We start from the raw sequence: 25,483 nt of genomic DNA, 5'->3' as shown, positions 1-25,483 counted from the left end.
AATTACAAGGATTTACTTTGTATTTTGTGCGGTTTATTGAGGTATGAATAGTAAAACCGATGTGCAAATGTCTGTGAGAATACGCCACACGGATCCATACATTTTGCACACCGTGTTTTCGATTCACACCTCAGTAAACCGACGAGAATCCAAAGTCTATCCATTGTATACCTGTTGTTGATTGCATACACGACTTAAAGCAATTGGTCAACATCATACTATGCACAATAAGAACCTACATGGTATCACTTCAGAGAATTCGACCAAAGTTGGTAAAATACAAATGTGAAATTTGAGATAAATTATCACAAGACATAATGATTTACCATTTAAATTGTATTTGCTGTTCTGCTTGACATTGTTATATATGGAGGAATAAAACTTTCCCTGTGTATTTTCGCGTAAACTAAGCCGGAAATAGTAACCAGCTGTACGATATACCGGTGTATCGTTTACAAAATATCCAGTAATGTAACTTCAAAGAATTTTGCTGCTTTGATCGGATGAATTGTTTTTGAAAATATTATCTCATCCGAAATAATATATTCCAATATCGAGTTATTTTAGTTGCAGTCTTTACATTATATATTAAAAAACATAATAACCACGAGCATAGCACTTTGGAACAACTCATTGCTATTGCCGGATATTGTTTACGCATGAGAATGCTTTGATCAGTTCAGCAAATGAATGAACACAAAATGTAAATATTGTAATCCAACCGACAAAGGTTTTACGTATAATATTAGGCAGTTACCTTGTTCGAGGAATGTAGCCGTCAATATCCACATAAAAGAACAATATCCCATACACCTGTAGCTGTACATAGAAACTTGTTCAAAGTTACGTATAACTCATTGAGTTGGATAATAATGACCAATCAATCATCGTATTATCGGCTAAACCTTTGAGCAAATTACAGTATGATGTTTTCACATAGACACTTCACGCCCAGATATGGTGTATTCCGCCTGCTTCAGTGAGGCTACGTATATAAGCAATTGGTTTTGACAAATCCACAGTGCAAGATAAGATTAATGAATCAACGGATTATCGGTTAATCCAGTGATCGATATCTTTTGGAACTCAACTGATCATTCCTCCGATGCGCTGCCATTTACATACTATATAACATGTAATACATTCAACGCCCCAGGCCTGGATTTTTAACCCAATCTTAGAGTAAATAATTACCCCAGACGACGAAAAAAAAAGCCAAATGCGAACCACTGACTGCTATATATCCTTGACACCCTCAGAGGCAAGGGTGAACGTTATTGGTTTACACTGCATGGTCTTTGTCAGGTACTCTGAGTGGTTCTACCAGTACTTATATCTTTAATAAAGTCTTTCATCGAGCATCAAGTGAATGGCGACAAATACACAGGTGTCGGGTTATACCATTAAACATGGATGACAAGAAGGGAGTAGTAATTGTTGTATATTGAAGGGAGTAGTAATTGTTGTATTTTGAAGGGAGTAGTAATTATTGTATATTGAAGGGAGTGGTAATTGTTGTATATTGAAGGGAGTAGTAGTTGTTGTATATTGAAGGGAGTAGTAATTATTGTATATTGAAGGGAGTAGTAATTGTTGTATATTGAAGGGAGTAGTAGTTGTTGTATATTGAAGGGAGTAGTAATTATTGTATATTGAAGGGAGTAGTAATTGTTGTATACTGAAGGGAGTAGTAATTGTTGTATATTGAAGGGAGTAGTATTTGTTGCATATTGAAGGGAGTAGTAATTGTTGCATATTGAAGGGAGTAGTAATTGTTGTATATTTATGGGAGTAGTAATATGTTGTACTGTATGAAAGGGTCGTTGTTGTTTTGAATACATAAACTGAACTTCATTCTTGAAAAAATAATACGCTCGCGTGTATGCTGTGTACTAAACTACATAACTGTACATACACATTTACACATGCGGACGGATTTTCACGATGAAAGGTTATAGTAAATATCATCCAATCAAAGGCGAGGATTCAAGGGGATTCCCCTTCGCTGTCAACGGGGGCCTCCAATTGCTCCCTCGCTGGTCCGAAACCAAGTTTGTTGGGAAGCTGACGCCAATTGGCATCCGGTGATTACGCGTGCTGATTAAAACGGCGCCGGCTAGACGGCTAAGAGCTGGAGCCAAGTTTTCCTTTAAAGGTGGATTGGTATCCCTTCCACTACGCCTACGATTAGGACAATCTGTCTTGGAAAATATAAGACATTGTACAACATGCTATTGTTACATTTCGTTATACAGCTTACATGGCTATTTATTGACGAAGAACATGAATAAGACAATCATTTGAGTCCCTGTCATTCACGAATAAACATCGGTAATTTCTGTCTCTACTGAGCGATCTTAGTAATAGTCAATTAATTGCACCGCCAATCACACTCTACACATAGCACTGGTCCTTCTGTTTGATATCAAATCTTCATCTTCATCATGCTTAGTGGACGTTTTAACCTCGAGGTTACCACGCCGCGCTAGACAGACACGTAAACACGAATGTAACTGTAACAAATATTAAACTGTACAGAAGTATATAATCCCAGCATCTGGGTATGTAATAACACAACCTCCTATGCACTCACTCAGTTTACACATACAGTTATATATGTACTGTTTCGGCGAGGTGAGGTGAAATGGGGTTTAACGTCGCTTCCAAGATTATTGCACTTATATAGCGACGTGCATGCACGCGCGCGCGTGTGTGTGTGTGTGTGTGTGTGTGTGTGTGTGTGTGTGTGTGTGTGTGTGGCTGCTTGTACTAGTCCGGACTGATGCCGATTTATAGTGCTAGCACACTGAGATACCATGCCGCAGTTAACATGAATATCCCACTCAGACACAGTATACTGACTCCGAGCCGACCAGTCTTTGTTTTAGCGCCAGACAGGGTAGCAACAAGTACCATCTTTTAACGTCTTTTGGTATGACGCGGCCGTACCCCGGACCTTCCGCTCTCCGGGCGGACGCTCTACCATTAGACCACGGAGGCGGTCTGTACTGTTTCGAATGATATGAACTCGAAAGTAGTTGTAACCTTGTTAAAGTGATGCAAATCGAGAGTCAGCCTCCCAGATTGACCGAAGTGATTCGTGTGTAGTCGGAACCTTGATTCTCTTTGGTTTCGTTGGCTTCGCCAAGGTGGTATTCTGTGACACCTATGGCTTTAGGCGTCCATCATACATTATGCTGATATACGGTGAAATACCTGAAGAACAGTGAAAATCCTTAATCCCCAGCATTTAACTTCAGACACATTTATAGAATATACACTTAAAGGGCATTTAGTCAACCCTTTTTCGTTAATCCGACAAATCGGTTAATCCAAGGGGAACTGTACTGTCTGAAAGAACGATGTTCCCAGGTTTGCTAACATTTTTGCGAATACATGAAATTTGATAGTGATTCATAAACTCATGACACAGTCGGAATCGTACACTGTCCCGTTTTTAACAGAGTTTGCTCTTGATTATGGAAATGGGTTTGTAGTTCTGTAATCTGAAACGCTCCCTTGAAACAACTTGTTACTCCAAACAAACTGTGAAATTTACAACCTTAGGGTTTTAGATCTACTACAAGATCAAACACACACCCAAAGAGGCGAATTAACGCCGGTTAATGCATTGCTTTGTCTCCATTCTAAATCTTGAAGCTATACTACATCGTTTTTACATTGGAAAGTGTTTTACGCTGAATATGGTGTAAAATTGTAGCTTTATTTTCCTAATGTCTTGTATTAGAGGTTGCGTTAAATGAAAAACTGGTTTAAGACTGATGATAATCGTACTGACCTTTCAATTCACTCATGGAGAGAGTCGGCTGTTTTTTCTCCTGTTTGATGGGATGCTTTGAAGACACGTTAAACACGAGGGCGGTATCATATTTCTTAAAAATCGATAACATGCTTTTGCATTCTGTAATATCTTTTGGGGGAAGTTGTCAAAACCTCTGCCCTAGTTTTCGTTAGAAGGCAGGAATATATGACAGACGATGCAGAGAGATCCCAATATTATTATTTGAAAATGGACCTTTATATCTCACATTCAGATGAAATTAATCAGGGTTTGTCTCAAAAGGATTCGTTGGATTTACATAACGATCTTTTAGAGAATGATAAACTGAAATCGGGCAAGGGAAAGTATGAACCCCGTGTTTCGGCGACTGTTTTGATAGTGGTGTAATGTTTTGCTCCATTCCAATTTCCAAGAGTATATGTTTTTGTAGCCAGCAGGTTAATCTACATTTGCCCAGGCGCAGATGTTCCATATCCTCGAGCCATGCAGCGAGACGTGTTATATACTCAACAGGAGACGTGTTTTTTCTTAATTCTCAAAGCGATAGTTTAATCGCGAATAACATTTATTTTACCATTTGTCTTTTCATAAAAGTACGACAAAGCAATCTGATCTTTGAGCTTTGTGTTTGAAGCACTTTGACACAACAAAATTCAAAACAGTTGAAAGGATAGACACAGAATCCCAGGGGGTAGGTTCTGTTTTAGAGACAAGCTATCTGCACTATAATGCAAGTGGCTTTGATTGCGACTGGAGTGATTTATTATTATTTTTTAAATTTTAATTTCAAGTCACATCGGCAATATAATTACGACTGGAAGTACAGAGAGCGCTGGAGATTTACTACGTCACGTAAACATGTACTAATTGATCTTGGACATAGTAAACCGATGATTGAGCAAGGTATATCACAGAAGCATATAATACCACAGTCCGGACAAGGGACAACGGTGGTTGATAGCATGAACAACAATACATTCCGTCGGGGTAATATGACACAATATCCAGGTGTCACCCCCTATCCCTGTGCCTGATTCAGTCGGCTTTTACATACAAGAATGGAGAATTAGGGAATATTCTGCTCCGGGATAAACATATTGATAAAAACGGTGTAAAGATGGGAAAGTTGTCACTAAAATATACTTTTTTATTCTTAAATTGACGTCAGTGATAACCAATTACCTCTAATTCAGTGGAACCAATACAAATTACCTTGTTTTTTTCTGAACCAAATACAATCCGTTTTTCAATTGAATTTCTCAATATGTCAGTGTTAACGTTTCTCTAACGCTATGATGCTTTAGATTTCTCATTTAAATGTAATTCAATCTGCAATCCAATATTCACATTTGTCAGTTAAAACCGTTTTATACTGATTCGTTTTTATCGTGCCAAACTATATGACTTCTATTCATAATGAGGAACTGTAAAAGTGGGGACATCTCCCCCGTTGAGACGCCAAGTTTCTCAATGAAAGAACGCTGAAGAGGAAACGATAGCACCGAACTGGTATTGATGACCGAAGTCGTTTAATAGCGAAATGAGATTGCAATATTATCACCTTTATCCTATAACAGATCAATCAGGAATGTATAGATGAGGGGGATCGGGGTGCAGAGGGAGGTTGCGTTAACGAGGCAACGTGCTCCTCATGTAATTTATCTGTTCACCTAGTGTTTACCGTTACACATATAATTTGATGGAAGGATAGGTAACCAAGAAATAAAGGATGATTTGGCTTTTAATAGTAGTTTTGAAAAAAATTATTAAAAAGTCAACGAGCGCTAATTTGGAGCGTTGCTTTATCCCAAATGAGGCTTACATTATCGTTCTATTTGTGACGAACGGATGTTATTAAAACATAAGTGTTATCTGGTATTTACGACACTAGTGTCATGTGCAGAAAAGGAATTCCATTTTTACACTTTTATGTCACGTGTTAATTTAGGTATTCCAGCCTTTGGGCATCGCTCCATGGCTTCCTTGAAGTACAGCAGGTCACTGATGTTCACCACGTTGGTGGTGATGGTATGGAATGGGGTCGTGACCGATCAAGGGTCATAATCTTTTACTCAAACTCACGACCAACATATGCTCAAGCTTAAGGAACAGAACTGTCACAGTGATTGAAGCATTTACCGCGTGCTGACCTACCTGTGACCTCGATACACAGACGCTATAGCAGCCTACAGCTATAGCCTTATTTACACCGTTGTTAACGCTATTTCTCAGTTCTATCGTCAACGTTTTTTTATATACTTCGTGTGAAAGACTGAATTTTTCGAAGTTATGAAAAGGGATATTTTCATAGCAGTGAACATAATATTTGATACTTCACTGCATTGGAGTGAGTGAGTGAGTTTGGGTTAACGCCGCTTTTAACAGTATTCCAGTTATATCGCGGCGTGTCAGCTTAATGTGGGAGGAAAGCCCGAAGTGATGCAGATCTCAGACGTTTACCACTTCGGTGAAACCCACGAGCACGGGTATGGTGCTGACAAACCTATAAATATTATCGGGGCGAACCGGGATTCGACACTGCAGTGGAGGTAACACTTGATATTTCACTGCAGTGAACACTTTGACGGAACTATTTTCGTACAAGAGTTATCTCCCCTTAAATTGTCTCCTTTTGTCGTAAGTGACAAGCCCGTAGACAAACTGTTGACGTTCTTTTTACGTTAGGTCCACATTGACAGGGAAAAATAATGACATATGGTCGTTTATGGGGTTAATACCACTTCTTTCCGTTTGTTATTCTCTCGAAAATGTGTCCTTATAAACTGTGATTTTCTCATTTAACCTCGTCAAACGAGACTGTTCGTTTCGCACAGGGCCTTTTTTGTTACTTGACCTGCGTGTATTCTTTCGCTTCCAACAGCGGTCTCCTAGTTTTCAAGATAATGTTTTTGTTCATGTTGATTTTGTATATAATCATATCTAAATGTATGATAAAGAATTTTCGTGACCCTAAATATTTTTTAAACTCTTGTTTATATCTTTGAAGATTTTGCGAACACGTAACTGTTTTTTAAGTCGGAAATACAAGGGATGGTGAACAAATACAAGGGATGTGAACAAATACAAGGGATGGTGAACAAATACAAGGGATGTGAACAAATACAAGGGATGGTGAACAAATACAAGGGATGGTGAACAAATACAAGGGATGTGAACAAATACAAGGGATGGTGAACAAATACAAGGGATGGTGAACAAATACAAGGGATGTGAACAAATACAAGGGATGTGAACAAATACAAGGGATGGTGAACAAATACAAGGGATGGTGAACAAATACAAGGGATGGTGAACAAATACAAGGGATGTGAACAAATACAAGGGATGTGAACAAATACAAGGGATGGTGAACAAATACAAGGGATGGTGAACAAATACAAGGGATGTGAACAAATACAAGGGATGGTGAACAAATACAAGGGATGTGAACAAATACAAGGGATGGTGAACAAATACAAGGGATGGTGAACAAATACAAGGGATGTGAACAAATACAAGGGATGTGAACAAATACAAGGGATGGTGAACAAATACAAGGGATGGTGAACAAATACAAGGGATGTGAACAAATACAAGAAATGGCACCTGTGTGTTTAGTAGGGAGAATTTACGTTTCAAGGTTTTACATTTGTAGTGAAATAAATTAATTTCCAGGTAGACAACTCCACAAAAAGTATATAATCAATAGGATATTCGTGACGGGGGAAAATGAGATATTTTATATCTCCTTTCCCTCTGTCACCCGAAGTGAGAAACATGATATTTCACTCGACACGTTAAATATCGACTATATATTAAGGAGATATCTTAATGCATGCCCCCACCAGTCGAGACGTGTTCATCCGTAATATATCTACCCGCTTCCAGATGTTGGTAATTTGAGAGGTAGGTAAATGGTCAAAGCGGTGGCTCCTAGACTTGGGTCGATTCCCGAAAGAGATACCCAGTTTAAGTGACCTCGCCCACCCAATCAAACGCCCTGCCTTAACGGACAGAGAATATTGCTAAAACCAACGTAAAACCATATTTTGTAGAAAATAATGTATCAATTTCGACATTGTACTTTATGGTTTTCGTATAAATTTAAGCACGACATGAATATTTGACATGAAGGTGATATGTGTTTGGCCAAAAAAAATAAAACAGGATATGATTTTAAAAATCTTGCCTATTTCATATGAAAAGTAAAATAAACTGTCCGGCAAAACAAGAAATACATTTGAAAATTGGATTTGACCAAAAGGTTACAAAGTTATCAAAACGTTACACAGCTAAAAACAGTCGCCCAAACAATGCAAACTTTAGGTCCAAAACACAGCTATGATACCCGCATCAAAGGCATCACCGTCGAATAACCATTCCTAGTCTGTTTCATTTTTTTAACCATGAAACATGTGTGTATATCTTCTATTGCCCGACACTTATTGTTTTCAAACAGATGACTCACAAGTACGTATCTTCTGTTTACATGTACGTTCGATAAATATTTGTCGAGTAACCTCCTCAATTTGTTAAGCAAACTACATCCTTGTCCCAAGCAAGATGGCATTAGTCATTCTGTCAGGTTAAGTGCCAAAGCTAGTACGTATTATGCAGTGAAGCTGATTCATAACAAGACGACCAAAATCGCTTAAAACTACATGAAATGGGTTCTCAAATCGATCCAAGATATATTTACTGTATTAACCATTGACCCATGTAGTGTTAGTCCTCCGACGATGATAATACGAGTTGCTAAAAGCAGACATTATCCATTATCATATAAGTTTTATGTCTTCACAACCATTGTACCGTTTATAGCCCAAGGCATACTACCTGCAGACAAAGTCTTCAACATACTGCTTCCACTGACATTTAAGGTCCTTTAATGTCGGATCTGAGCGTCGTCTTTTCTGTCATTGTTCGTGCTGGTGATGAGATGAGACAGCGAATGGTGTGCTTTCACTTAGTGTTCTCAGCTGATTCTTCATGACTGACAACATATTCAGGCAGCCCTCAAGTAAAGTAAATAGCGGTGGTTTATACAAAAACAAGGACATTTACACAACGCGGCATACAAACATTGCACGCAGTGCCCGAAATTTGGTATTGTCATTAGGTGGTCCAATATTCTATTACCAGATGATTACAATGTGTTGAAGTGGCAGGACGCGTGAACAAATATTGTCCGACATGGTCAGCGTGTAAATAAGGGTAATGTTAGAGTATGTTAATATTAACCACGTATAACGCTGACATGGTACAGACAGTTCATTTTGGTCTTAACATGATAGACGACGATGGAAGGGAATACACGTGGACCCTTGGAGTGGAAATGCTTGTTAGCGTACCCAATGGAATTGCAGGCCAGGAACGCGCATGTTCCATAAAATTGGGGTATTCATTGGTTTGTGTGTTTGAACTCTTAATAACTGTCAGGAAATATTCCATTCCTTTAGGCACGTGTTCAAAGAGATTTAGTCAGATCCACTTGGTTCAATGTTTAGCTGCACTCACTTCAGACATGTAACGTTCATTCGTCACCACTCGCCCCTTTACGTAACCTGCAAGAAGACTCGTCCCCCTATCGATGAATGTTATGTGCGAAAATACGACAAACCATTCAGAATGCGCGTATGATTTTAAGTTGAGCCGTACCATTTGTCGAAAAAAGTAAATTTGCTTTTTTTCAAAGACAAGGGGTCTAAAATACCCATCATCGGTTGTGTATCACGTAAAAAATTATTTCTTAATTTTTAGAATTTTAAATCAAATTATATTTGAAAAAAGAAAACATGTAGAAATATTATTTGAGTACTGACTAAGCGCCAGTATGGGTTATTTCTAGGATATAATATCTCTAACTTACGATATTTTTAATTGAAAATCCATTATATGATGGAATCAACTGAGATGTTTTTTCCCCCCAGTTTAATCTTCACCACAATTTTGCTTTTTACGCCCACTGGAATATTTTGCTTCGTATATAATTGAAACCTGTCATTCTACGACGTTGACATGTTTTTGTTATTTCCAAGGCTCTTACTAAATCATTGACGGACCATGCGATTAATATTATATCAAATGTGCATCAACACTTTAAAAGAAACCAGGAACACATATTTAAAGTACAGTAAACAACGGTTATAACGAACTCAGAGGGACTACAATTTTTAGTTCGTTATAACCGTAGTTCGTTATAAACATATATACAGCATAACTACAGCAAATAGTCGGGACTAAAAAGGAAGTTCGTTATATCCGTCAGTTCGTTATAAGCGTGTTCGTTATAACCGTAGTTTACTGTATTGGTCAATCCTTTCAAAGGATATGTGGACACTAGTAGCAAGACAAATGCTACCAGTATTTGGTCAAATCTTTCAAGGTATATGTGGACATTGGTAGCAATAGAAATGCTGCCAGTATTTGGTCAATCCTTTCAGGGGGTATGTGGACACTGGTAGCAAGACAAATGCTGCCAGTATTTGGTCAAATCTTTCAAGGTATATGTGGACACTGGTAGCAATAGAAATGCTGCCAGTATTTGGTCAATCCTTTCAGGGGGTATGTGGACACTGGAAGCAAGACAAATGCTGCCAGTATTTGATTCTTGAAAGGGTCCTGATTGACATAGTTGCAGTCCCCCATCTCTTGCCCTTCTCCTGTGACATTTTCTGTCTACAGAGACCGAAAGTTGGAATTCTTCAAGAATCTTCAGTACAGGAAGATTCACAAGAATCCCATTCACTACTATGGCATGCTCCTCCAGGCGGTGCTATAGTCCTTAGTCGGCCATTCCCTGCCAGGCCGAATATAATGGGCATGAATGTTAAGAAAGGTTACTTCGATGTATGCTCCCAACGGCGCGAATTAAAAGCAATCATTTTGTGCAAATTGCTCCAGTGATGTGTGAAAGAAAAAAGTGCTTGGGGTTTTAAATGTCCATTTCGTAGCTTCGTTAGAATTTGAATCGTCCCACGCTGGGAACTAATTTTGTTTGTCCTTAGGGGTACAAATAGCTACTATCTTCAGTAATCATGTCATCTATTCGCAGGTAATTGTGATGAACTCATGTCAATGGTCCGTGCTTTCAGTAATATCTATATATGCATTGCCGAAAGGGGCGCAATTATTCGCATTTATTACATTCCATGTAATAAGGCTGCGTTAACAGCACACCACAGGCAGTATTGCGGGTAAATTGCTTAGGTGCTAGAATAAATAGCACATATGTGTCTAACAAAACAGTACAAGAGTTCGTCACTGTATGGTATTATATTGCCATACGTCGTATACGGGTAGACAAATGGACCCATGACCAAAGATTTTGGTTTGGTGTGGTTTGTAGTTTAACGCCGCACTCAGCAATACTCCAGCTATATGACGGTGGTCTGTAAATACGATGACATGCGTCAACCAATTCAGGAGCCTGACCACCCGATCCTGTTAGTCACCTCCTACGACAAGCACAGTCGCCTTTTACGACAAGCATTGGTTGCTGAAGACCTATTCTAACCCGGATCTTCACGGGTCTCATGACCAAAGACTTGAGGATCTACTGATGCGTATTTAAAAACAATACCATCCTGACATTGTCTCTGTGTGGTATTCCATTGCATGCATCATGCATTGGTCACTGAATGTGTACATGACCAAAGACTTGACCATGATAACAGTACAAGACTTAGTCACTGAATGGTATTTCACCTGCGTCAATCATACATACGTGTAGAGCGATGAATGCATTCGTGACAAAAGACTTGAGGATCAACAGCAGGTTTGGGTGTGTCATAACATTATGAGTGTAACACTGTCACTGGCATTGATAGTCCACTTGCATATGTTATGCGTACGTCGAAATGAATGGGTATGTAAAACAATATATGAGTTACATTGTCGCTTTATGATATTCCACTGGAATATCTCATCTATGTGAATATAAATACAGTGACAAAACCTGTTTAAATATCTAATAGAAATCTCTGCATAAAGGAGAGTCGATTGTACGATTCCGACTGTATCATGACACGGGAACATATATAGTACAAGTTAAAATAGGGAACTGCATCGGACATCTTTTTTGTCACTGATGCGTCAGATTTGGAAATGTCCTCAACATGCCTACCATAAAACGCCTTGAATGCTTCACTGAGGCCACCAAGAAATCCGTTACGAAAGAAATGAGGCTCCACATAGGGATATGTCATATCAGTACAAGAGTGTAGGTAGATTGGTGTGTTGGTTGGTTTGTTGTTTAACGCCGCATTCAGCAATATTCCAGCTGTATGAAGGCGGTCTGTAATAGGTCTTCAGCAACCCATACTTGTCGTAAGTGGCGACTAACGGGATCGGGTGGTCAGGCCCGCTGACCTATTCCATGCATGTCATCATATCCTAGTTGCGTAGATCCATGCTCATGATGTCAATCACTGGATTGTCTGGTCCAGACTTGATTATTTACAGACCGCTGTCATATTGCTGGAATATTGCTGAGTGCAGCGTTAAACAACAAACAGACAAACAAGAGTGAGGTGACGGCTACTGCATGGGGCTACTGCATGGGGCTACTGCATGGGGCTACTGCGTGGCGGGTGGTTCCGTTAGGGCAGGACAATCTCATGCTTACACCTTTCGCTGACACCTGGTGTCATCACTCATATTCAGTGATCCATTCATATAATTGACACCGCTATTTTGCATTTTCGCCCTTTGGAATCTGTTTCGGCGGATAGTCTAGACTGTCTACTCTCTGGCGTTTAACTTTTACATTTACTGTTTGATGATTCAATATAATGAATTCAATGCATGAATTACATAATGACTTCAGAATCCATAGCGGTGTATTTCATACGGGTACAAGAGTAAAAATATAGACGACATTACTCTTTGATTATTCAATACATTTCTTAACGTAAGAGAATGATGTATTAGGAAAGATCCGGGTTAGAATTGATCTTCAGCAACCCATGCTTGTCGTCAGAGGCTGATCTGGTTGATGCATGTCATCGTATCCAAATTGCGCAAGTCGATGCTCATGATGTCAAATACTGGATTGTTTGGTCCAGACTCGATTATTTACAGGCCGCCGATATATAGCTGGAATACTTCTGAGTGTGGGGTTAAACAACAAACAAACAAACACTGAATGAATCCATGACACAAAATTAGTAAAATGTATCATAATGTTATATTATTATCTGTCATGTTTTTGCTATCAAATTATACTTTCTACTAATATAATGTACTCTGGACCGATGATTTCCTCATTATCGACAATACGTATTGCTACGTCGATAACAAGTGGTGTCACGACTGATCTAATATTCAATATTTAATGTACATAAATGAAACTCGTAAAGATATGTGTGCATAATGAACAAACCATTTTCAAAATTATAATGTAATTTATACTAGCTTATGATGATATTATTCAAATTTAACCGGTATTAAAAACATCAGCTATGAAACAAAAAAATTTCATTGTCGAGAGACCGCAATATTCAAAGCTCCATTAGTTTTCAAAAGCCATATTCATGATACGCCAGTCATATATATTTATGATAATATTCATGTATCACTGATTAAACAGGTATAATTGAAACATCCGATATGAAATAATACTTCCACCGCAGCGCACAGAACACTTATGCACTGTGAATGCTGCGCTATACAAATGCATTTAATTATTATTATTATTATTTCTATTATTAATATTCATATTAATATTAATATTATTATCATTATCAAAATAACGTCATATTTATAGCTCCATTAAATTTCCACGTGGGATCATGTTCGACAAACCAATCTGGTGCATGAAATATAACATACCATCGAATACAATCGCGTTTTGACAACAGCATCTGTAATCTTACGTTAAATGTCCATGTGGTTTGGGGCCTGCTTCGATGTTGCCCACGGTAATGGGTAACGTTATATTCGTGTACGTATGTACGAGTTCTCCAAATCATAAAATCGCATACACATCGTACTTCAGGCGCTTGTACTCACTAACCCTCCATCACCCGTGAATACACACGTGCACTTTGTGACGTTTCTATTTTCAACCAACGCATCACGTCAAGGCCGGGTGACAGTGGGAAGAAGACGTGCGTGTGTCCTGACCAATGGACGCTCGTATTACATCAGCAAAGGCTATTTTTAACCAAGGAATCAAGCTAAGTCCTGATTCCAGTGAGAAGAAAATGAGCCAAGGAACTCTCTGATTACATCTCACAAACACCAATGTCCGCATGCAAGATTTGCTTGCCTTGCCATCACCCCTGCACATTCCGTCAGTGGAAGCAGAGGTAGGATTCGCGCAAAGTGTGTGTGTGAGTGAGTGAGTGAGTGAGTGAGTGAGTGAGTGAGTTCGGTTTAACGCCGCTTTTAACAGTATTCCAGTTATATCACGGCGTGTCAGCTTAATGTGGGTGGAAAGCCCGAAGTGATACAGGTCTCACACGTTTACCACTTCGGTGAAACCCACGAGCACGGGTATGGTGCTGACAAACCTAGAAACATAATCGGGGCGAACCGGGATTCGAACCCACAATCATAGGTTTCTGGCATGCCCAAGGGACGCAACTCTGCACAGCGAATCGCGGCGCCTTAGACGACTGGGCCACCTGTGCCCCTCGCGCCAAGTAGCAGCAGGGCTCTACTATGGAAACTTCTGTAAAGATATAAACAGGGTATACCCTTTTATTTACATTCGATTGGAAAAAAATATAGCTACATCAGTATTTTGAATTATACAAACTCAACATAAAATGGACGACAACTCCAGATGTCTTTTTCATTCTGGCAATGACGCATGAGTCTTTGTACCATTGTTTAAAAAAAACCGTTTCAAGATCATTGTTATAATTAAGAAAAAACATGGAAGTTCCCGTTGTCTGTGAATTTACGGCGTCTCAACTTTCTGTGCAGTGTTGCTTCTGTTAGGTACATCAGCATACTCACGCATCCACTCACTCATTCACATACCCATTCACTATGCATTATGGCTGTAATAAATTGAAGTAAAATCGGGTTTTACGTGGCGAACCGGATTATTGCACGTATGCAGGTATTTTAGTGCTAGAAAACTGAGGCTGTGCTTCCGGGGCGGTTTAGAGTTGTCTGAAAACAAAGGACAAGAGAGAACACGATAGCACACGATATTCATAGGCAGTCCTATGATTTACAATACGACATTGATTGTACTCCGTGACAAGCAAATAACGCTTACTTGATAAGTGACAGTGTAATCTGGTCCCACACTGGTATTACCATTTAGATATTTCCAATTAATCCAACGAATAACTTGTACCAATATCGGTGCATCTTCTTCACTTATAAAATCGAATGTTTATGCACCTTAGCGCTTAGGAGTGCGTGATCAAGGTCAGTCTGGATACGAAGGATGATAATAAATTAGGCTTATGCCATGAAGACATTGTACCGTTGAGGTGCCAATGCATGTTTATTGGATTACTGGACCGCCTCCGTGGTCTAATGGTAGAGCGTCCGCCTCCCGAAGAGCGGAAGGTCCGGGGTTCGATCCCCAGCCGCGTCACACCAAAAGATGGTACTTGTTGTTACCCTTTCTGGCGCTTGGCATTAAGGGGCTAAAACAAGGACTGGTTGGCTCGGAGTCAGTTTACTGTGTCTGAGTGGGGTATTAATGTTAAACTGCGACATGGTATCTCAGTGTGCTAGCACTATAAATCGGGATCAGTCCGGACTAGTACAAGCACACACACATACACGTGCATGCACGTCGCTATATAAGTGCAATAATCTTGGACGCGACGTTAAACCCCATTTCACCTCACCTATTGGATTACTGCATTTTCAAGGAAGATGTATGGTTGGTAAGCATGAACTGAGATACCGGGTGTATACGCCCTATGACTGGCCGGATAATAGATAGGGGCGTCGGTCTCTTGTCGATCACTACATCACCGAAGTGTAGATATTGTCTAGACGGACGAGTTGGCATCTAGTGAATGATTGAACGCTGAGTTTACACTGTCACAGTGAGATCATGACGTGGCAGCTTAACGTCGACGAAAAGTCCCATGAAGAATGTCGCAGACAGCTTAAACACTTTGGTACTCAGGGGCTGTGGGGAAGTACTGACAGGCATTGAAACATGATACCGCCGAATCAGCATATAAAGATTGGGAAAGCGTCTTCCTTTTGTTGAGTCATTGCTTCGCATCTCATGTTAATTTAATGAGTGAGTGGGTTTGTTAGCCAGTCTGGTTCCGTGCCACTTTTAGAATATTATTTCCCGCAATACATGGAGTTGGACACCAGAATTGGCTTCACACACTGTACATACTTGGGGAATCGAACCTGGGCCGTCGGCTTGAACAACTAGGCTGCCCAGCCAACCCCTCCCGCCCCCACCCACCCCAAAAAATCAACACTCGTTGACCCTTTTAAACATTTATCGACTCGTATTGATTCCAAGAGACCTTCGGTTGAGCTTATTTATACACCGTTTTCAGTTGTGTGTCGATCACGTAAAAAGTGTTCCATCTGTAATCCCATCCCCAATCTCGGCCTCCCTACAGGGCAACCGTGCCGACACGACCGTGTTGTCTGCAGCATGTCACATAGTGTTGGGATTATTTGAGGTGAGATGGGTTTGGATTGCGCACTTGTCGCCGCCAGCATATCTCAATTCATATCAAATTTTCATTGAATGGCCTTTATTTAAATCAGCTAGAAACGAATTGATGCACTCACTATTGTTAACTGTGAAAGATACTTGAGATGTAAATGGAAATGCAATTGTACCTAATCATGTAAACGAAAGCGTTTTTAGGAATGTACACGCATATATAAAGAAAACAAAAAGGTTTGAGTGAGCAATGTGAATGCATATACGTTTCTTTATCTCTTTTCTTTCCCTTCTGTCATTTGAATTATTACCTGTAAATAAACATACATGTAAATCTATGGGAGAGGGCGTTCTAAGTTGTGATAACTTGTGCCCAATCCTTTTCATGAGAATAAGATATGTTTAGACTAAACTAAAACAAATAACACAATAAGGCGAAACTGGCGTTAAATAGGTGACACAGGTGAAAACAAAGAGCAGGCACGTCCAGGTTTTATGGTAAATGGTGTCATGCTGAGCATATTCCGATAAAACCGTTGTGGGACGTATCCATGCAGGTGGATGGAATACATATCATGTGCACGTACCTTGCGAATTGTTTATGACCAAAAGAAGTCCATGGCCAATCAGATCATGGTTTGTTGGTCATGTACAAGTTCCTTGAAGACCACTCTAACACATTTGTTATTGTGCAAACCATTTCAATACTTGTATCTAAAACTTCATTTATCTAAAATACCTGTTGTTATCAGCGTGTATTGCAATCTATGTGTTCTTATCAGAGGTGCATCCTTTTCAGCTTAATTTTGTATAAATCGGTATCACCCGTCATGATATTACTAGAATATTTAAGCGGCGTAAAACCATACTACTCACTCACGCTGCTGTGTTTTTGTCGTTCAACGCCCCACTCAGTACTAACACAGTTGTGTGACTACGGCCTGTACATTGTTCATTTTAATGCAAGATCCACGCTCTTGGAGTACGATAACACGCTATCTACCAGATCCGGTGTAGAATAGGTCTTCAGCAACCCGTGCTTGCCGTAAAAGGTGACTATGCTTGTCGTAAAAGGCGACTAACGGGATCGGGTGGTCAGCCTCGCTGACTTGGTTCATTCATGTCATCGTTCCCAATTGCGTGGATCGATGTTCACGATGTAAATCACTGGATTGTCTGGTCCAGACTCGATTATTGACAGACCGCCGTCATATATCTGGAATATTGTTGAGTGCGCCGTTAAACAACAAACCAAACCAAACCAAACCAAGGCACCTAACCTGGCCACGCATTTAGTCGCGTAAATATTACGACCAGCGTAGGTTGCTTAGGACCAACTGTAACTGAGATACCATGCCGCAGTTTAACATGAATACCCCACTCAGACACTGTATTCTGACTCCGAGCCGACCACTCCTTGTTTTAGCCCCTTAATGCCGAGCGCCAGAAAGGGTAACAACAAGTACCATCTGTTAACGTCTTTTGGTATGACGCGACCGGGGACCGAACCCCGGACCTTCCGCTCTCCGGGCGGACGCTCTACCACTAAACCACGGAGGCGTTCCTGACAGACAAGTGTATGATTGACGTGACTATATCCTCCATCTCTTTCTACACGAGCCAGATCTCCTCCAATTGTATTACCAATCGCATTGATGAAAAGTGACAACTTTAATTTCTTTAACTTTTTCGACAAGTTAAAAGAGGACGTGTGCATTTAGGGGTTTCTATAATGTACCACCAGTTACGTTTTTTTCTGTTTTGATATCTCTAATGTCGAAGTGTGTATTCATTCAAGGATATTGGATTAACAGATTTACGATTGAAGTGTAGTTTTATTTACATATTAAATCAGTTCATATCACTTAGCAGGGACTCCGACAGGCAAACCATTTAGACATCAAATCTGATATTGCCACACGCCTGTAATGGCATGTAACTCTAGGCGAATTCCACGACTGTGTCCCCATGCTAAATTGCCCCATTACTTGCCGAAGCATGTATCGCCACAGCGCAGCAAATTCAATTAAATTTCAAATATTTCTATCAAAAGGTATCATCTCTCGGCAAAGCTTTCTCTCTCCCAGCATTATATGACGGCCGTAATGTGCAAATGCCTTAACAGAAGTATTCTCCAGCCACATGAATATCGTCAAAGATCCATGCTAAACTGAACAAGCTTACAAGCCTTCGGGGAACAACTTGTGGTGTAGAATTGGGTCCTTCTCTCGCCATGTAATAAGGGATTAAAGGTTCCAGGGTGTTTTTCCAGCTCATCATCGCTCGTCCTTATAAAGTCTATGGTGCTTTCTTCCATTGATGAGTCCTGTGCATTGCCTTTATCTTTAATCATTGAATATGCTTCAACCGAGCCAATATAAGATGATTAATGGCAAGAGTAAGGATTACTCTTAAATTTCTGTCTCCCTCAGGGGATTGAAATATTAGTCTCTGACCCATGCCAGCCGGTGCAGGTTTTTAAATATATTCGCATTTTATGGTTTAAGTACACTTGATTTCACCTCTCGTGCGAGATCTGACACAAAAAGGAATTGCAGTTCACGTTGACTCTTTGTTGTTGATACATCAAGGTGAAGAGTTTTGTCAGAAGTATAAAGTTCACTTCGAGAAAGGTTTGTAAGAAAACATTTTCAGACGTGACTAACAAACAAATATAAAAAATAAGGTTTCCTGAATGGAATGATGACACGCGTTTTTAATTTTCATGCAGGATTTGATGCCATATTGATTACTAAATTTAAAGCTTAAGTTCATCGCCCAGTTCCATATTCAAAAATGGCCATGTCGACCAAGGCTTCACAGTTCCCTGAACAGAGTTGTCCCTTACTCGTCCAAGAAACTTGTGATCGTAGGTTAGAATCCAGGTTCACTATGAATATGTTTCCTTGTATGCCAACACCATACCCGTGCTCGTGGGCTTCGCCAAAGTGATAAACGTCCGATTGACAATATTCCTGCAGTATCACGGCGGGAACACCAGAAATGGGCTTCACATTTTGAACTCAAGTAAGCCTCTAAGATCTGGATCACTACTCCCCCCCCTCCCCCCACACACATAAAGGTGACACGCCGTAACGCTGATATAACTTCGACATTAATAACAGAACTTACGCTTTCAATCCGGGATCTCTCGTCAATCAAATCCATTTATTTTAATATTCTTTTTGTGTATAAATCATATGTTTTATACCATTGCGTGTCAGCTTTGTGTGAGAGAAAATAATTATGTCGTGCAGGTTGTGGATTTCATTTTAGGGAAGCAAGCGCGGTTATATGCTGACAAACAGATGGTCATTATCAAGAAGAATCGAGGATTCGTACGAGTTACTCACGGATCATGATCAAGGGACGCAAACCGAATTCCGTCGCTTTACAATAATTAAAGCGACAAAACCCTTTCCATATTCATAGCACCATTGTAACCACTGAGTTACATGTGTCCATTGAAGATTCCTAAGATGGCACATAGTCATATTGTCATTATTTGTAAGAATATAGATGGGTGCAAATCATCTAACTCCAAACTTTCGATAAAAATGATCATCAATAGTATTTCAGCACTTTTACATACGTTATCATCTTTAAGAAAGGGTCCTCGTGTTTTGGCTTGTGAAAGAAATCGACAAATATTCGCACATTTCGCAGAAACACCCAATGTGCAGCGACGTTCCATTAACGTCAAAATGAGCTATGTCTTCGCGCCACCAGGTTACAGTATATTGTGGATAAGTGATATTGATAGAATCCTGTTGTGCATTTTACATTCATTTCAGTTGTCGGTAATAAGCTATGAGTTGGGATTTAATGTAATTGTTGTTTGCTGTGAAACTAAGTATCATGGACGATTTGACGTTTAAGGTTTTATTTTTGTCGGTTGTAGCATTTCACAACTGAGATACATTGACTTCAGATTGGTCGTTAGAGAACCCTGACGCATTGTCTGAGATGAGTGAGAAGCCTTTCCAGGAGATATCCTTCTTTTGGTCATTATTCTGAAAGGGAGGCGAGAGCCGACTTGTGCCCCGTGGTTCTGGGTTCTATTGTCAGATTCCTTTGAATTGTAAGCACCAAACCCTTGTTATCTTGGGTTGGTTATTGTCAAAATAATACAAACGACAAAACCTTTTCCATATTCACAAGAAATCTCTGCTAAAAGAGTCTTAAACCTGCATCGATATCCTGCCACTTGAAACTGACACGCTGTAATAATATAACTGAAATACGGTTCAATTCGGTGTGAAGGCAAACTCGCTCATTCACTTTTGATATTATTCCGCGCTGTCACTGCGACCAAATGTATGTTTGTAGTTACCAACATGTTTATCAGTGACACCAATGTTGCTGATGCGATTCCATATTTTCATTTGCACCAAAAGTTTATCTCAAATTTAGGTGAAAATTTGACTTGCCTTTGCATGTGTTTGTGACTGGTGCCACCGGTGGGATAGGATACGCTCACCTTTTCGCAACACCCGGTATCATCACAATTGTGATAGTAATTTATATAAACATGCTTATGATATAGGACAATGTTTTAGCAGCTATGTCTAATGATTGAGGAAATTCAGAGCTCCAGATAACCTTTTGATCAATTGAGTTTGTACTCTAGGGTTTCCATTTTAATTGGGTTATTACATTTTTTCATTGGGTAACTATAATTTTTCACTCATTTGGCCATCACTCGATTGAGTTTAAGATTTACAAAAAATACAAAATAATGTACAAGTGTTCTAAATATATAGGCTTGACTTGGAAAGTAAATTAGCTCGTAATTGTGTTTCGGAAATTGGCTCCGTTGTACGCATTGGGTATTAACGCAAGCTGCTTTTATACATTTGACTTTTTCATTTAACGCATGCGTTTCTGTACACAAGGTAATTGAAAGTAATTGGGGTTTGAATATTTTATTTATTTCATTTTTTTTTCTTTTCTTTTTTTTTTGGAGGGGGGGGGGGGGGGGGGGGGGGGCTGCAAATACGCTGCTCATCTGTAGCTCTGGGGTTTTGTCGCAATTATTTATGTACATACTATAACATCCTAATCTTACACGTGATTCATTTGTTGCAGACGGCGTCCGGGATGGCACACAACGTGTCCATTGCCATGGACATCTTGTCCGAAGCTGTCAACCAAACGCAGCCCCATGATAAGTCGAAAGTGTATGCAGTTGTTGGTATACTGTCTGTGTTCGCCATAACCGGAACCATTGGTAACGCCCTTGCATTCTATGTGTTCTATAACCTGAAAAACAAACTGACATCCACGATTTTCATCTTGGCATTAGCCGGAGTAGATTTCATCACTTGTCTGGTAACAATACCCTACACAATTGCCGTAGAATATCTTGATTTTTATGTGAAATATGATGCTGCTTGTAAGTTTTACCACTTTCTCATTACGACAACAATCCCATTTTCGGCATTCATCATGGTTGCCATTGCCGTTGACCGATATCTCTGTATTTGCCACCCATTCCTACATCTCATGACCATCAAACGAGCCCGAATTATTGTCGGCTGTTTGTCTGCATTCGCACTGGCGTTAGGAGCCACTGCCTGTGTCCACTACAGTGTGTTCAAAATCCAAGACCTCAGTCAGCATGTGAACAGCACCTCAAGTCCGGTCAGTGTGGAGTTTACAGCCCGTTCTGGTAGCAACGTAACAGGACCTGAGTACGGCCTCTTGCAACCAACAGATTCGTCCAAGGGAAATTATTCTATCAGTCGTGGCCTTGAAGACAAAGATCGTAACTTTACTGATTTCCCTGAACCACATGAAATGAAGCCGCTTGAAGTCTATACCGGCCAATGTGGTACCAGAAACACTACTATTGACCCTATATTTTTTAAGGTTTACCAAAGGCTGTACTCAAGCTTCTTCTTGGTGTGTTGTGTGGTAGTGTTCATATTGTACAGCCTCATTTACAAATCTGTCATTTCTCAGAGACAGAAGCGGCTGAGGATTAAGACTCAGAAATGCTGTCTAATGTGGGATGCTGCCAATGTAGACAATGAACAGTCGGAAGTGACGGTCGCCTTAGAGCTGAACCACTCTACAACAAACGGAGAAAGTCTCAAGACGCGGCCCGATGAAAGCCTAGTTCCAGACAATGCCCAAAACAGCAACCAGGCAAACTCGTCCAGAGCGCGTCTGGAACGTATGAGAATGGCCAACATCAAAACAGCTATGATGCTGTTCGTCGTTACACTCGTCTTCATCGTTGCGTTTTCTCCTGCATGGCTGATGGTACATCGCCTTATCACGATGAACGTTGTGTTTTTTTATATGTATTTCATATACAATGTCGTTAACCCAATCATATACGCTTTTATGAACAATGCTTTTAGGGTTGAGCTTAGAAAGATATTTCACTGCGAAGGACAATAGAAACATGTGGATCGTTTATCACTACAATTTATGTTGTTAAGAGTATCGATAGTTCCCATTGTAAACATATTTTGTTATTATATCTGTATTGCTTCAAATAAAACGTGTTACATATAGTGGTCCTCGTCAATTGTGATTTATGTACGTGTCCAAATAATAACAATTATTATAAGTTCATTTTTAGCCAAGAGAATGCTCATGGTGCTATGTTATTGTAACCCCAGGCACAGCATCGGTATGGAATTTGATACGTTCCAGGCAGTTTGTGCTGGAAGGTTAACATAAACACCTCACTCCTCTTCCGGGTATCATTCACTGCTGAGTTAACAGAGTCATATTTCAACCTGAGTAATGTGTCCAAGGAGAATCCACATATGCTACATACACACCACATTTGCAGGACCGAACCCTAAGAAACTCTCCGGCGTCAAGCTGTTGAGAATGGTAACCCTTCACGAGATTTGTGTCAACGTCCACCATAAATCTATCCTTATGTTCTTATATTCTAATTTTATCATTTGGGTTTTACGGTAGTTCTGAATAAAACGAAGTGTATTTCACATAATTATTGTTCCTGCAGACCTTCCTGATTACTTGAATATCCAAGCGGGAGTTTTGTTTTGAGCCGCTTTGAACATTGCCAGCTTGACATGGGAGGGAAGCTCGAAGAGATGCAGGTATTAGACGTTTACTACTTTGGTGAAACCCACGAGAATGGCAATGGTGTGGACACACCGAGAAATATAAGGTGAGGTGAAATGGGGTTTAACGTCGCGTCCAAGATTATTGCACTTATATAGCGACGTGCATGTACGTGTGTGTGTATGTATGTGTGGCTGCTTGTACTAGTCCGGACTTATGCCGATTTATAGTGCTAGCTCCCTGAGATACCATGCCGCAGTTTAACATGAATATCCCACTCAGAGACACAGTATACTGACTCCAAGCCGACCAGTCCTTGTTTTAGCCCCTTAATGCCGAGCGCCAGACAGGGTAACAACAAATACCATCTTTTAACGTCTTTTTGTATGACGCGGCCGGGGACCGAACCCCGGACCTTCCACTCTCCGGGCGGACGCTCTACCACTAGACCACGGAGGCGGTCCCGAGAAAAATAATCATGATTAACCAGGATTCGAACCCCATGGTCATAGGCTTCTTCAACACAATATCCGTTACAAAAAGTAAACAGCTGCATAGTATTGAGAAATTAAATGGTAATAGAGAATATGAAACTGTTGAAAATCCCCAATTTCTAAGATGTTCCCATGTTGAACATGTTCTATTTCTCACACACTGATAGGCACGATAACTGCTACATTAAACAAATTGAATATGGACGATGAACGGACGATCGCAAATAAAGCGACGCTCAACCAAACTCACTGACTGCATGCATCCCCTTGCAGTGAATGGATCCAGGTTTGGTCTTCTGCAGCTCTGAATATAACCCACGAAGCGCTCGCATTGCATGGCGCAAGATATGATTTTATATGTACTGAATCTTAAGGTACCAGAGTGAGTATTTTTTTACACCGCTTTTAGAAATATCATTTTCACACAATATCACCGCGGAAGATAGCGGAAATTGGTTGCTTTGTCAACGCTACCTAAGAAACGTGACTTCAATGTAGTTCATATGGCAAACGACAAATGGCATCATCGTACAGCTGGATTCAACACTACAAAATGACACTCACGAAAGAGCTACCATTTGTAGCGAGGGGGTGCGTTTCTACTTCGGTTTAGGCGATGTTCTAGCCATCACGGCGTTGGACACACCGAAGCCAAGGAAATGATGATGATGATGATGATGATGATGATGATGATGATGTAGATTTAACGAGCGCTTCCGGTTTTGCCGATTTCGCACTCGCCAAGGAAATTAGTAGTATCAGCATTAGTTGAAGCAGCAGCAGCGGTAGTAGTAGTAGTAGTAGTAGTAGTAGTAGTAGTTTAACGCGCTTTGAACCGTATTCCAGTTATATCACGGCGTGTCTTCTTGATGTGGGAGGAAAGCCCGGAGTGGCGTAGGTTTTAGGTTTTACCACTTTGGTGAATGCACGTCGCTATATGAGTCCATTAATCTTGGACGCGACGTTAAACATCATTTCACCCAACCTCAGCAAAATCAAGTTATGACATACTTCTCCAACGTGATACGACGTTTCCGTGAGCCAGTGTTGAGGCAAACAGAGTTATATGCCCTTGACAAACAGAAAGCTTGTACACATATTACAAAGTTCACATGTAATCGTTACAAGTGGAACATGATATTACATCATTACGCCATTCTTCTTATCAAGTAAGGTCAGCTAGATACGTATTCTTGTTTCTAAAAACTGAATTAGTTGGGAGGGCGGATTTTGTTTTCCATTGTGTTTCGTTAGTCAGAGGTGTGGTGAAATGGGGTTTAAAGTCGCGTTCGAGATTATTTCACTATGATGGCCACGTGCATGCACGTGTGTGTGTGTGTATGTGTTAGTGTGAGTCTGTGTGGCCTCTTGTACTTGTGCGGACTAATACTGATTCTATAATCCTAGCCCACTGAGATACCACGCCGTAGATTAACCCGAATACCCCACTTAAATACAGCACACTTACTCCGAGCCCTTCAGTCCTTGTTAAGCCCCTTGATGCCGAGGGGGCACGGGTGG

At 40.2% G+C, this 25,483-nt stretch overlaps 1 protein-coding gene across 3 annotated transcripts in view; it reads left to right on the top strand.

The window, feature by feature from the left end:
* Positions 1-22,919, top strand: part of LOC139473225 (cholecystokinin receptor type A-like) — a 141,617-nt gene extending 118,698 nt beyond the window's left edge. For all 3 annotated transcript variants that reach the window (XM_071255751.1, XM_071255753.1, XM_071255752.1), the window contains one exon: positions 21,507-22,919. In XM_071255751.1, the coding sequence (XP_071111852.1) occupies positions 21,519-22,826 (1,308 nt within the window). In that variant the 5' untranslated portion in view covers positions 21,507-21,518 and the 3' untranslated portion in view covers positions 22,827-22,919. The remainder of the gene's footprint in view (positions 1-21,506) is intronic.
* The last annotated feature ends 2,564 nt before the right edge of the window (positions 22,920-25,483 follow it).

Source organism: Haliotis cracherodii, unplaced genomic scaffold (genome assembly GCF_022045235.1).
Source record: "Haliotis cracherodii isolate W230 unplaced genomic scaffold, xgHalCrac1.p SCAF_27, whole genome shotgun sequence".
Taxonomy (NCBI): domain Eukaryota; kingdom Metazoa; phylum Mollusca; class Gastropoda; order Lepetellida; family Haliotidae; genus Haliotis; species Haliotis cracherodii.
Note: the sequence above shows the minus strand (reverse complement) of the source record. Positions and strands in the feature narration are given on the sequence as shown.